The sequence below is a fragment of the Nestor notabilis genome, unplaced genomic scaffold (genome assembly GCF_000696875.1).
Source record: "Nestor notabilis isolate BGI_N333 unplaced genomic scaffold, ASM69687v1 scaffold18902, whole genome shotgun sequence".
Classification (NCBI taxonomy): Eukaryota; Metazoa; Chordata; class Aves; order Psittaciformes; family Psittacidae; genus Nestor; species Nestor notabilis.
In genome coordinates, this window is record NW_009919041.1 from 19,585 (window position 1) to 32,386 (window position 12,802).

The 12,802-nt window shown below is 42.9% G+C and overlaps 1 protein-coding gene across 1 annotated transcript in view; it reads left to right on the plus strand.

Moving 5' to 3' along the window:
* The first annotated feature begins 754 nt into the window (after positions 1-754).
* The window catches only part of IGF1R (insulin-like growth factor 1 receptor), a 42,893-nt gene continuing 30,845 nt past the window's right edge, over positions 755-12,802 (plus strand). The window contains exons 1-5 of the mRNA XM_010010049.1: positions 755-776; positions 2,453-2,765; positions 5,296-5,441; positions 7,255-7,399; positions 12,502-12,716. Of these exons, the coding sequence (XP_010008351.1) occupies positions 755-776; positions 2,453-2,765; positions 5,296-5,441; positions 7,255-7,399; positions 12,502-12,716 (841 nt within the window). The remainder of the gene's footprint in view (positions 777-2,452; positions 2,766-5,295; positions 5,442-7,254; positions 7,400-12,501; positions 12,717-12,802) is intronic.

The window sequence follows — 12,802 nt, forward strand, 5'->3', positions numbered from 1 at the left end:
ATTAATGTAGCAGCATTTGGGTTTTAGTGAATTGGCTAGACGAAAACAAAAAATGTGTGTAGTTTATTGATACATCTAGTAATGAACTTGATGGAGGCATGGGGGGCTGTGTGTGTTATTATTCTTAGTAGGGCTTTGAACTGGAAATGTAGCTACCACATGAAACCCGAGTTCTGGCACCCACTCAGAACAGCAGTCCGTCTGCTAGCAAGATACACTGAGTTTTTAATCCCTTAGCAGTGGCAAATGCAAGTACTGGAAACCTGAAGGTGAGAGGCAATTTGTGATGCCTTACTGAAGATGGCATTGGGGCAGACTTTGCTCCTTTTACAGCAAGTTGGTGTCAAAAGAAAGAATAGACACCTGCACGCTTGTTAGTTTTTATGTGAGGGTTTGGCGTGTATGGGTTTTTCCTTTTCAAGAGGGAAAAGAAATCCAGCATCTTCATGCAATGCATCATTTAGCAGTGATTTTCTCTGCATTCCTGCTCTCAGTTGTCTTACAAGGAACTGGCTCTGTAGAAGTCATCTTAATTTGGCCCGTATGCGATACTTGCGCTACCCAGGGCAGCTTTTGGCCATCCTGAGGCTTTCACCTCCTTGTTCTCATAATTTCCCCCCTCCACTCCCACTTTTCTGCCTGCTTTCACTCTGAATAAATGGGCCTACAGCTGTGGAGCAGCGGTGGTAACACCACTTAGAATAGCAGTTATAACAGCAGTATGGGCAAGGAACGTGTACCCAAGCTATCCGCAATGCGAGCTTGTTGTGTTAGTGGTACGTGGCTATGTATATACAAGTAACAGCCTTCTCAGATGTAAGCAGGTCTGATGATGGTATTTCACAGCTACCTGCTTATGTAGGGGAGATGCTGTCAGGTTACTCGGGGAGTACTTGCAGGTGGAATTTCCTCCACAAAACCTTTCTTAGCCTTAATTGGATAAGGAGAACCCGTCTTCATACCCAGATGCTTAAACTGCTGAAGTTGGGTACTGAAGAAAATTAAGCAAGATCAATATAGAACCATTTTGCTAAGAAATTCAAAATTTTCTGGCAGTTTTATGAGACCTTTTCAAGATGGCCACTACCTTAAAGCTGACAGAAGGTGGCTTCTTATAATCAAAAGTTGCCATAAGATGTCTACATCCTGATACAGAGCTATGAACAGGCTCTGCTTAATGGCATTATAAAAACATCCTGTGAAGTTTAGACCTCATTATATGAAAAGGAGGTGGTTGAGATTTTAGGGTGTTTAGTCCTGCATTAGAACACTGTAATTGCAATCTGAAAGATAAGCTGCAATGCAGCAGTTTGTGGAACTGTTACAGTTCCATTAACATTTTCTCTCTCTACAGGCTGGGCTCTGCTGCTTCCATGTTCATTTTGGGAAATGAACTTCTTTGTTGCTTATGTGTGTTCTGCTCAGTCACTCAGTTAAAATGTCTTGTGGTGCTTTGCTTGGATCTCACTGTAGTTGTACTACTGGAATTCTGTGTTATTGCTGTTATTAATGGTACTGTGTTCAAGCTAAGTTGGAAAGTGGAAAGCAGTTACTTAATGCAAACCATATTTCCTATCTGTGTGTGTTTACAGAGCCCCTGGCACACAACCCTCATGGCTAAAACATACAGGCCATACAGTGCTGAAATCAAAATGCTCGTGTTCCATAAAGACAATGCTTCCACTTCTTTTGACGCAGCAGTGGTGAGCTCATCTGCTGACCATTCTGCTCTTTGCTTGCGTCTTCCAAGCTGCAGTGCTTTCACTTAAATGTCTCCATAAACTTGCACCCCATTTTTTAATCCCCTTGATATTTTGTTCTCTGAATCGAGAATTTGGGGATAAGGCAGAATTCTGTTACCTTCTTCAGAGGAAAATGGTAGCTCTGTGATTTCATAGTGTTTGATGTGGATGATGATTTGGTGCGTTATTAAACCTCATGCTGCATACGTAAGCGACATTGGGATGCTACATTGGGGTCAACCTCACCATTTGTGCTACAGTATAGCAGTACTTTAGTGTACAAGTGTCATTAAGTTGTTTAAAGGAAGTTTCATTTCTTGCCAGTAGAAGACCGATTTGAAGTACAAACAGGAAAGACAAAAAATGCTTAGAAAGACAATAAGCACTCAAAAAATAAAAGTAATGATAATACTAGGCCTGTGGAAAAGGTTCCAGTACTTGACTGCTTCCATTACCCTTATGTTGATCTTGCTTCCAGCAGTTTTCCTTAGTATTTAATTGGTTCATATAACTTTGATCTGAGAAAACGATATTTTCAGGCAACTAAAACTGAGAAAACCAGACTTTAATTTGTCAGTTTTACAGGAGTTGGTTCTTCTGCAGAGATTCTCTGGAGCCCAGGGAATGAAAGCATAGACTTGCATGGATCAGGGTTTTTCCTTTAATGCCATTCACTGTATTTAACAGCTCTTGCTCTCTCTGTCTTGCAGTGTGCCCCAGCTCATGTGGCAAGCGAGCCTGTACAGACCAAAACGAGTGTTGCCACCCCGAGTGCCTGGGGAGCTGCACGGCACCCGACAACAACACGGCGTGCGTGGCCTGCCGCAACTACTACTACGAGGGAGTCTGCATGCCCACCTGCCCTCCCAACACCTACAAGTTCGAGGGCTGGCGCTGCGTGACCAAAGAGTTCTGCTCCAAAGTCCCTGCCACCGAAACAAGTGAATACGAGAGGTTTGTGATTCACAATGATGAGTGCATGGCAGAGTGTCCCTCCGGATTCATACGCAATGGGAGCCAAAGGTAATGCACCTTCTGGGAAGTCCATCAGACTTGTCATGTTTAGGTTTTTCCACCCACTATTCTGTGGCAGCTTGTGATGCAAATGACATTGGGTAGAAATTAGAACATTCTATGGGGAATTGCCTGACTTCCTGGTAAGGGCTTGCTTAGATAAACACACCACTGAAAGTTCTGTGTGTGGACGTGTGTATGTCAGTTCCCACTGGTTCTTCTGAAGGACTTGAGGAGGGCATTGTACCAGTACAATGCAGAACAAGGTCTTCAAGGAGACTGTACACAATGAAAGTGAAAAGCCAGGAGCACAAGGTTGGAGTTTGGCTGATGACCATTATCACACAGAACAAACCATAGGAGTTACCATGTTTTGCGTATTGTTTGCTTTATGTGTGCTTGCGTATTTGTATTCTTCAGTGTATTTCATTTTATTTCCCTTTTCTCACTGTTTCCAGAAGATAACAATGTCAATAAGATAACAACAAGATAGTAATGCATCAGCTGACAATATTATACAGAATAATTTCTTGCAAGAATGTCACTCACCTGCTCATATTTAATTCTGACAGTTGGAGTGATATGTGCTTATGATCATCTTATTTTGCCAGTAGTTTAAGCAAGCAGCTTTAGATGCCTACTGACCCTTGGAAGTTATGGACTTGCAGTAAAGGATAACATTCATAGTGCTCCAGTACTATGCTAAAGAAAGTCTTTGTAGACACTTCTAAGATGTTGGGTTTTCTGGAAGGGTGGTTGTGATGATGCCTGCATTAGTTGTTAGTTTGTGCATGCATGCGTGTCATCTGTCCTTTCGATCGCATCATAAGGCAGTCTCCAGTTGTCATTTGGATGTAAGCAACTTAACACTGCCTTTGCTCCAGCCAAGTACTCACCTGAGAAATGTTTCTTTTGTTATCTCCTTCAGCTTGTAGTACCAGCTGTTTGAACCACTTACACTAAAGTGCATGGCCGTGCTATCTTATCTCAGTGTTGTGCTCTGCTGCAAGGATTGAAAGGAGCTGTAATTCAAGGCTAGTGAATGTTTTGTTCCCCAGAGGTGGTATTAACAAATAGTTGCAAATGGAGAGCATTTCCAGCATTCTTTGTATGTTTTGTTGAATGCCTCTTGCTTGTGTCTACAGCTTTTAGCGGTTTGTGGCATGTTACAGTGCAGGATTTTGAAATAGGAGCTTACTACTAAGAAAAGGAAGCTTCTTCCTTTTATTGTTTATGCATGAAAAAGTGCTGTTATCAATTTACATGTGTCTTTAAGCCTCAGTAGAATGTTCATTTAAAAAGAATAAATAGTAAGTCCATGTTCATTAGTGTTGTTGTCAGAAGCCTTTGCCTGTGGAGCTGGGTTTGGCTTTTTCTTTGTTGTTTTTCCCCTCTAAAGTAGTCAGGTGGAGTAAGTAATAATGAAGTAAGAAGGAAAGTTCTAGAAGAAATTGAAAACTAAAGATGACCTTAGATTGATGAAGACATTTACCAGGAGCAGTGGTCAAGGGCATGTTTCATGCATACATGAAGTGTCCAGTTTTGAGATGAGGATGCAAACAGTATAACATGGACCCTTGAAAAAGCTGCTGTAGCCAAAGGCTGGGCTGGCCCAAGTTCTTGTTCCTTGAGTTTGGCCACTAAAAAATGCTTATGAATGCTTGTGAGTATAAGCAGCAGGAGCAGTGAGCCTGTGCTTCGCTGTTTCCTCCAAGGAAGTTTGGGCTGTGTCTGTCTTCTTTTATAGTTACTGGTGGGCCTGTTCTCTTTCCATCTGTATAATCCCTTTTGAACCTGCTTGGACTTCTGGCCCATCTCTCCAGTTCCTGTTGCAAATTAGTTTTGCCTTGCATCAGGATACATCATTCTGTTTGTTTAGACTTGCTGCTTTAATACATCTTAAACTATAAGAAATAGTGACTAAATCACTGCTCGCTTTCTCCACATCACTGATGACTGTGTGCTCCCACAGTTGTCTTTTCTGAGTTAAAATAGCTAGGATCGTGGAATTCCCTAGTGCTGAACTTCAGATGTTGGCTTAAGGGCATGGAGACAGACAACTTTACAAGAACTTGAACAGTATTTTCCCATCTCCGGCTCCTGGCTGTCCTGTTTGTGGAGGTTGGGCCTGGATCATCAGACTTCACAGCACTCTGAGGCTGTCTGCATCAATTACACCCAGAAAGACCATCCTTCTCACTAAGTTAGAGTAAATGCACAAATGCAAGAGCACTGGGTTTTACCTGAAATGCCTTCAACTTTGGACGGACCACAAAGCCTTTCAGAAGCTGCCAGGCAGTGGTTATGGGTCTAGTCATTCACTCCTGTGTTGCTGTAAACGGGAGGGATGATGTTGCAGCCTCTCTGGAGTCTAGTGGGCAAGTGTGCTAAGTTACTGCACCCTCTGCAGAAGTGTGGTAACTTTCATTCTTGAAGCTTTAGAGGCAAAGGTCTTTCAGAATTTAACTCGGAGCAGCCCCAGACTCAGAGTTATGTACTTACTGTTGCTCATTTTCAGTCTCCTTTTCTTTCCTAACAGCATGTTCTGCAGTCCTTGTGAGGGGCCTTGCCCCAAGATCTGTGAGGACGGAAAAACAAAGACCATTGACTCTGTCACATCGGCACAAATGTTGCAGGGATGCACGATTCTCAAGGGAAATCTGCTGATCAACATCCGTCGTGGAAGTAAGTGTCGCCCCTCTCTTTATGAACCTCTGATATGGCTGCTTTTCATATCTTCCCTTTTGTCTGTCAGCATAATGATAAGAAAGAATATTAAAAACTCAGCAAACTGTTTGCTTTCCAGCCCCATAGCAGTGCTCCTGTTTGATTTGGCCAACGGTAGCACCATTCTCCAACATGTGGATGGAACAGGGATTCAGCTACCGAGTTAAAGTTGCTATTTTCGTTAGCTTTTTTGGCAGGATAGGGAACCAGGATTAGGCAGTGAGATGAGCAGTAGTCCCAAAGGAATAATAAAGGCGCAAGAAGGTGGAAAAGTTGAAAGTCCTTGCATCTGGGTAGGTAAATAACTTGTCTGCTACTAAGGCATGGCACTGTAAGACTGCCATATCCTCCCTTCTGAAGGTAAGGTGTGGTGTCTTGCTAAAACATGGAATCCAGGGTGCTGGGAGCTCATATAAAGCCTTGCACTGTGCCTCTAGATGGTCATCATTAGTGAGCTGGCCACCTTTGTTGCATGTCTTGAACAAGCTCTGGATTAAATTTGTCAGAGCAGTGATTCATCAGCCAGGGAAGTGTTGACAGCTGATGAGCTCTTAAAAGCAGAGTAAAAATCCCTGTTAGTTTTTATTGGAAATGTATCTCTCTATGGAAGGTCCTTTTCGGTTTCATGAATAAGGGTGAATTGAGATATGTTTGATTCCTTTCTCCCTGTCTGAATAAAAACTTCAGGGTTTAGAAACAGCAGCATAAGGATTATTTCACTCATGGTGCTACTGCTACAGGTACAATCTTCCTTTATGGGAGATGTTCCAGTTGCCCTGGGGTAAACGTGGGGGTTTATTATTTTTTTTAAGTATTATTTTAGAGCACTGAAGAGCATTGGCTTCCTCCCATCTTATTTGGTATGGGAACCAACCGTTGGTATTTGGTAATTGGACTTCCCAGGTATCTTGTTAGGACTTTGGTTTGCTTATGGCAGCAAACACACCCCATAGCAGCTTCTTCCACCCTGAGTGCTTAAAGCTTCCTCTAGCAACTGCAGTGTAACTTTGCAGCACGATGACACCAGGCAGTGGGCATGGGCCAAGGGCTGCTAGAGGTAAGGACTGCAAAGCTTGAGCCTTGTGAGGGGTAGGGTGTTGCAGACCTAGGCAGGGACAGTATAGTTCCTAGGGAGAAGGCAGTACTGAAGTGCAGAGCTTGCCATGTGCTCATTCTAATAATTTATTAGAGAAGACGACCTTTAGTGAGTTACATGGAGCATGCTCCATGCATGGCACAAGGATATCCTTATGGTTTTATCTTTGCTGTATCATCAAGAGTTTTTGGTTTCTTGTAGCCAGAGCTTTTTAGGTCACTGAAAGCAATGCTTTCTGCCCCAGAGAAGACCAATAGCGTATCTCCAGCCTTTCATCTTCAGCCTCTGTTTTCTAATGGAGCTTTCTGCCTGAGCTTTGCTCCGTAGCTAAAGAGTGATTCCAGCCTCATGATGTGTACAGGGGTCTTTTCATCCCTGCTAGAATGCTGGCTCAACATTTGGTGCTGGCTTCAGAGTGCGATGTCCATGCAAAAAGCAGCTATACCAGTGTGGAAAAGCAAGACTGGTTTTTCACTGTTGCTCTGTGGCTTGATTTTGCCCTTCAGCCATCTGTCTGCACAGGCAGCAGCTACTGGGGAAGGAATACCAGTGTCTCTCATTTTCAAAGACAACAAATACAAATATTTTCTTTCACAGAGCTGATACTGCATTAAGCAGAAGAGCAGTTACAGCTCTGAATTCTGCAACAATAAAATGACATTTTTCTTACTGTAGATAACATCGCCTCAGAACTGGAGAATTTTATGGGTCTGATTGAGACAGTAACAGGGTACGTAAAGATTCGTCATTCCCATGCGTTGGTCTCCCTGTCTTTCCTGAAGAACCTGCGGTATATTCTGGGAGAGGAACAAGTGGATGGGTAAGTGTTCAGATACTTGTAGATGCAACTTCGTGTTAATAGAAAGCCACAGAGAATAAATCTCCTGATAAACATTCACGTGCCCTTTATAGAATCTTCTCTTCCACTCATATGCAGCGTTTCTCTCCTAATGAACACCACTGCACAGTCATTGCTCATTTGCATTGCTACCCAAATCAGCATATTAAACTGAATATATTAAGAGTATTTTTATGGTAACTTTGCTGTTGCTTTTCACTTGAGATTTTCTAGGGAGGTTCTTTACATTGATAAATTGTCTTAATTTGTACAAACAATTGGATTTCCTTACTGTTGGCTTTTAGCAGAGTTTTATGGAGGATGTTGGATGAAGGGAAACCTGAACTTTACTGACCAGGGAGTGCAACTGGAAGTGATCCAAGTAGTATGAAATAGGTTGCAAGTTGCAATTGTTTGCAACTCCTTGAAATGCTGACATTAAATGAATTGCCTGTTGAGCAGGAAAAAGACTGGTCAGGAAAAGTAAAGGTGATCCCTTGAAATGTTTCCTTTGCATTATATTGCTTCTATAATTGTGATACATTCTCATGTATATAACTCCTGTTTTCCTATAATGGCAAGAGATGGTCATAGAATCGTGGAGTGGTTTGGGTGGGAAGGGACCTGAAAGTTCATCCAGTTCCAAACCCCTGCCATGCGCAGGGACACCTTCCACTGGAGCAGATTGCTCTAAGCCCCATCCAACCTGGCCTTGAGTCAAGACAAGAGTTTTACTCTCTGTGCTGAGGTCTGGTGATGGTCCTTCAGCAAACTGCCTTTCTCTTTCTCTTCCTTAATCAAGTAGCCATCCCAAGTTTTAACTAGGGTGCTCTCAGATAAATAAGTCTTCCTCAGTAATGACAGAACTATTAAATGAAGAACTTCAGGAACTCATACAAGAAAAGGTGGTGGGAGGGTCATGGGAAAGGTTGCTTGTGTCTGATTCGTCTGCCCTGGCAGGATAAAGTTACAGCATGAGGGATTCTTCACAGCCTCCCTCTTTCTCTCTGGCTAGTGTTTGGTCAGCCTGAAATTCTTAACATTCCACCATCTGACAGAGCCAGTTAAAGGGCAGCTCTTCATCCTGCCCTGGAGAAGCACGGTGTCTTTCTCAGGAAGAGCACTGGCTCTGCAGAAAAGCTTGTTTCTAATTGCAAATCATGGAGGCTTGTCACTGTCTCGAGCACAAGGCTCATTCAGCCCACTTAGGATGTGACCTGCTCTTACAGATACTCCAATCATCGATTTGTCTTTTCTTCTCTCCCTCTCTCCCTTGCTCTCTTTAAATTTGAGTTTAGCTTTGTGCTTCAAGTAGCAATTACGTTTATGGTACCTTGTGTGTCAGCAAGCAGAGTCGATATGAAGGGAAATGGCAGGTTTTTAAATCAGACTCCCAAATAGAGAAGTAAATAGGTGCAGCTTTGAAGAGGAAAACACGGCTGAGTGGAGGAGGTAAAATAGATCTATAATAAAGAACTACTTGTGCTAAAATTCACCCTTGTTAGGAAATTACTGCAGTTACATACTTCGGGTCAGGGGCACTCTCCTTGCTTGGAACACACCCAGCATAATTTAGGCATTACCACAGCCTAAATAACCTTTCCAGAAATATTTAGGTGGAAATAGGCACCTGGCAAGGAGAGACTGAGCTTGAACAATTACTTTGGCAGAGTTATGAACAGCAGGGAGGGGGTCTTAACCTGGGAAGTCCTGGGCTCCTGGAACAATGGCTGTTTATGCCAGCATTGCCCTGAGGGCAAGAGGGAGATTAATTTAGGATCCCTTGTGGTAGTTGTTCATTACATAACTGACTCCACCACCACCGTCTCTTTTTTACATTGAACTGGACTAACAAAACAGGACTGCAGTGTTTATTTCTTCCTTATTCATTTGCTGGTGCCTGCCTTGGTTATCACAGAAAATGGAAAGTTTAGAGGGAATTTACTTTGTGTTCGGAGTATTCATTGCCTGTTTTGAACACTCTGTCTGTAGTGAATGTGCTCCCATGGCAAGGAAAGAAATCTCTTTGCAAACACGAAACTGGAATGGAGATGTGCTGTACTGAAGGATTTAGTTTTAGTGTGATTTTCTTGTCTTCCTCATCATTGTAGCACTGGGAGATGAATGCCTTCTGTTCCTTCTGTTCTGTATGTCCTGCAGGGTTGCTTGTCATGTCCCGGGGTAGTTGGTCTGCCATAAACCTCTGCTGCTTGTCATCTTCCTGTAGCCAGCTCATTCACAGCCCTCTGCCAGTTCTCATTCCCTATTTGGTGCAAGTCACTTGTCTGTATGGATCACTCATTGCTCTCTTATTAAGTGTACTTATCTGGCCATTACCCCTTCCAGGAGCTTTTTGCATCCTGTACGCTATGGAGGGGAGGTGTAGGGGGACTGAAAGCTTGTTGAAATGCTTTCATCACCCACACCTCCTTTTGGTTTGGATCTCATGTTCTGCCTCCTAGCTTTACAGGGGGTGAATGTGTTTACAGGGAGTGTTGCGTGCAGATACAGCGTGAAGCAGGCTTTGAATGTATGCAGTCAGTAACTAAGTGGCCGTGGGTGCTCTGCAGTTGGGGATACACATCATGTTGTGGGAATTCTCTCCTGTGGGTGTACATGGCTTGTGCAGGTCGCCTTGAGGCTTTTTATGGCAAGCTTGGGACCAGATGTGCCTCCTACTCCTACTCAAAGGTTTAGCCTGTCCTTCAGGCCATAATCTCCAGCCATTCCCTTAGTTACTGTCTCCAGGGCTTGATTGGCAGTGCTTTGTTTTCCTACAGTGAATCTTTTATTCTTTCCATGCTATCTTCCTTGGCATCCTGAGTTTTTCCACAGCTGTTAGAGCCAAAGTCTGATATAATCTTTATTTATAACTTTATTTATAGCCTAAGCCCTAAGTGCACTCTGGTTGCCCTCTGCTCCACCTCTCAAGCCATGCAATCCTGCACCTCTCCTATGACCGGGCCTGTATATAGCCCTCCAAATGTGATTTTGCTGGTGTTTTGAATGGTGCTAGAATAACTTCCACTAATTTATACTTCCAGTGTATATCTGAATCCTTAGGACCTGTTTACCTTGCCTCAGATGGCTGCTCAAACTTGTGCAGATGGCTTTAAGGTATGGGCCACAGTACCTCCCAACTGTGGCCCAGTCACTGTGCAGTTGTGTAAAGCACCAGCATGTGTTTGATTTGCCTCATTTATTCACACTCTTAAAAGCTCAGCAACGTTGCTTTGGTACAAGAACTATCTCTAGTGTCTGCAGCATAATTGCCACAGTTGTGAGCAGGAGACAGGCTAGGCTGTTATTAGATATTTAAGGTGGTTTCTGTAGAGCCACACCTCTGCTTTTGTGGTATTCAGGTTCAGTCCAGCTTTTTGGGTCTTTCCTGAGCAGTTTAGTTGCCATCACTTAATCACACAGCTAATTATGGTGAGGTGTCACCTTTTTCAGCAGTGCACAGGGAGCTGCAGGGATTTTAGTCATCTGTAACAGACTAATGGTTGTCTCAGATAAACACTATTTTTTTTGGTGATGTCTGTCAAATCCCTCTTGCAGTTTAGCATCCTTGTTCTCTCCTGGCAAGATGCATTTAAAGCATAATCCTGTATGTGCTGCCTTGTCACCTAAGCACATTCCAACCCTAACTATTCTATGATTCTCAGCATCTGTCTGAAGTGATACCAGTATATTGACTTCATCATCATTCAATTCCTGGGCAATGAGGGGACAGTTAGAAATAGGAGAAACTACTTCTTTTCCACATTGTTCTGCAAATAACACTCAGCATTTTGGTATGTTACAAGAAACTGCAACAGTGGTCTGTGCAACCAGAATGCAGTTTCCACTTCAGGTTGGGTGAGGGAGGAATTAATGCTAGATTTTAAATGTATTGGTTGGAGGAAAACCGTAAATGAGTAGTATGTCAGCTTCATGGTTTGTCTGCCATGTTTACCCTGCAGAAACTACCTGTAGTTAAAAGGATTTGTAAAAAGCCCAGTTGAACTGCGTTGACATGGGCTCACCAATGCAAAATGGCTTGCAGAGGTTGCAAGGCTCTGTTGTGTTCCTAACTGAGTTTACGTAGTTAATGCTGGTGGGGCTTTTCATAGAAGTATCATAAATGCTGCCATGATGGGTTGGTTTGGTTTAGGTTCATCAGCTAAGTCATTTTCCAATTGTGTGTTCCTGTTCCTACTATTCCAAAATCTAAGTGTCTTTGCAGGTGGTGTCTTGCTGCCTGTAATGTTGCTTCTGCTGCACTTGATTTGTTGGTTGGGGTTTTTTCCCCCCATTCAGCACAATTGAGTAGTACCAGGACTTTCTTCTCAATATATAATAAGATTTACACACTCAACTTTGTGTTTAGTATCTGTGGAAATAAAGGATGTTCATGTTATTCCACTGCTGTGCTTAGGGAGTGGGCTCAACACATGCTGCTGCCTGGGTTGTTTGTCCTGTACTTTGAAGCGTGGATCCTGTGCTGTGCAGTCAGTGCAACTCTTCACTGTCAGGTTTTGATGTATAGATGCAACTGTACTTCACAGTGTAGGAAATCTTTAGTGGGCCAAGAGGTGAACTAAGGCAGAGAGGGCAGGAAACCTTGCTGTGCAAACTCTTACAGTTGCTTTTGTAAACACAAGCAAGACAGCCGTGATCACGATTGTGTTTTATTGTCAGAACCACACCATGCTTTTCCTCCCATAAGGTATATAAGGTTATTGCTTCCTATTTGCCACAAAATGGAAAATCCAGTGTAGAGACCTGCTGTTCAGAGGACATAGATTCAATTCCTCATAGCAGCTTCTATATGATTATTAAAACACATGTTGGAGTGGGCTTTACATGATGTGATGTCAGCCTTGGAGTTCTGTGTTACAGTCATTTCCCTGCTCTCTGACCAAAGTGCGTATTAGGGAAAACTTGCCTCATGGGAGAGAAGAAAATCTTTTAATCTGCTGAAGGCCTGTTTAAAATAATAATAGGAAATGCAGTGTTTACAAGTTCTCTTATATTAAGGTATTCTGCATTGGAATTGGCTATGAATTAAAACTACTATTTTTCCTTTAAAAATAACCTTCTAGGAATTATTCCTTCTACGTGCTTGACAACCACAATCTTCAGCAGCTGTGGGACTGGAACCATCATAACTTGACGATCAAGGAGGGGAAGATGTACTTTGCATTTAACCCTAAACTCTGTGTTTCTGAGATTTACCGTATGGAGGAAGTTTCAGGAACCAAGGGGCGACAGAGCAAAGGAGATATAAATCCAAGGAACAATGGGGAGAGAGCCTCTTGTAAGTAAAAAAACAAATCTCAAGGCAAACCAAGCCCTCATCCCACTGCCACATTGCTGTCCATGACAGTACCTAGAGTTGTGAAG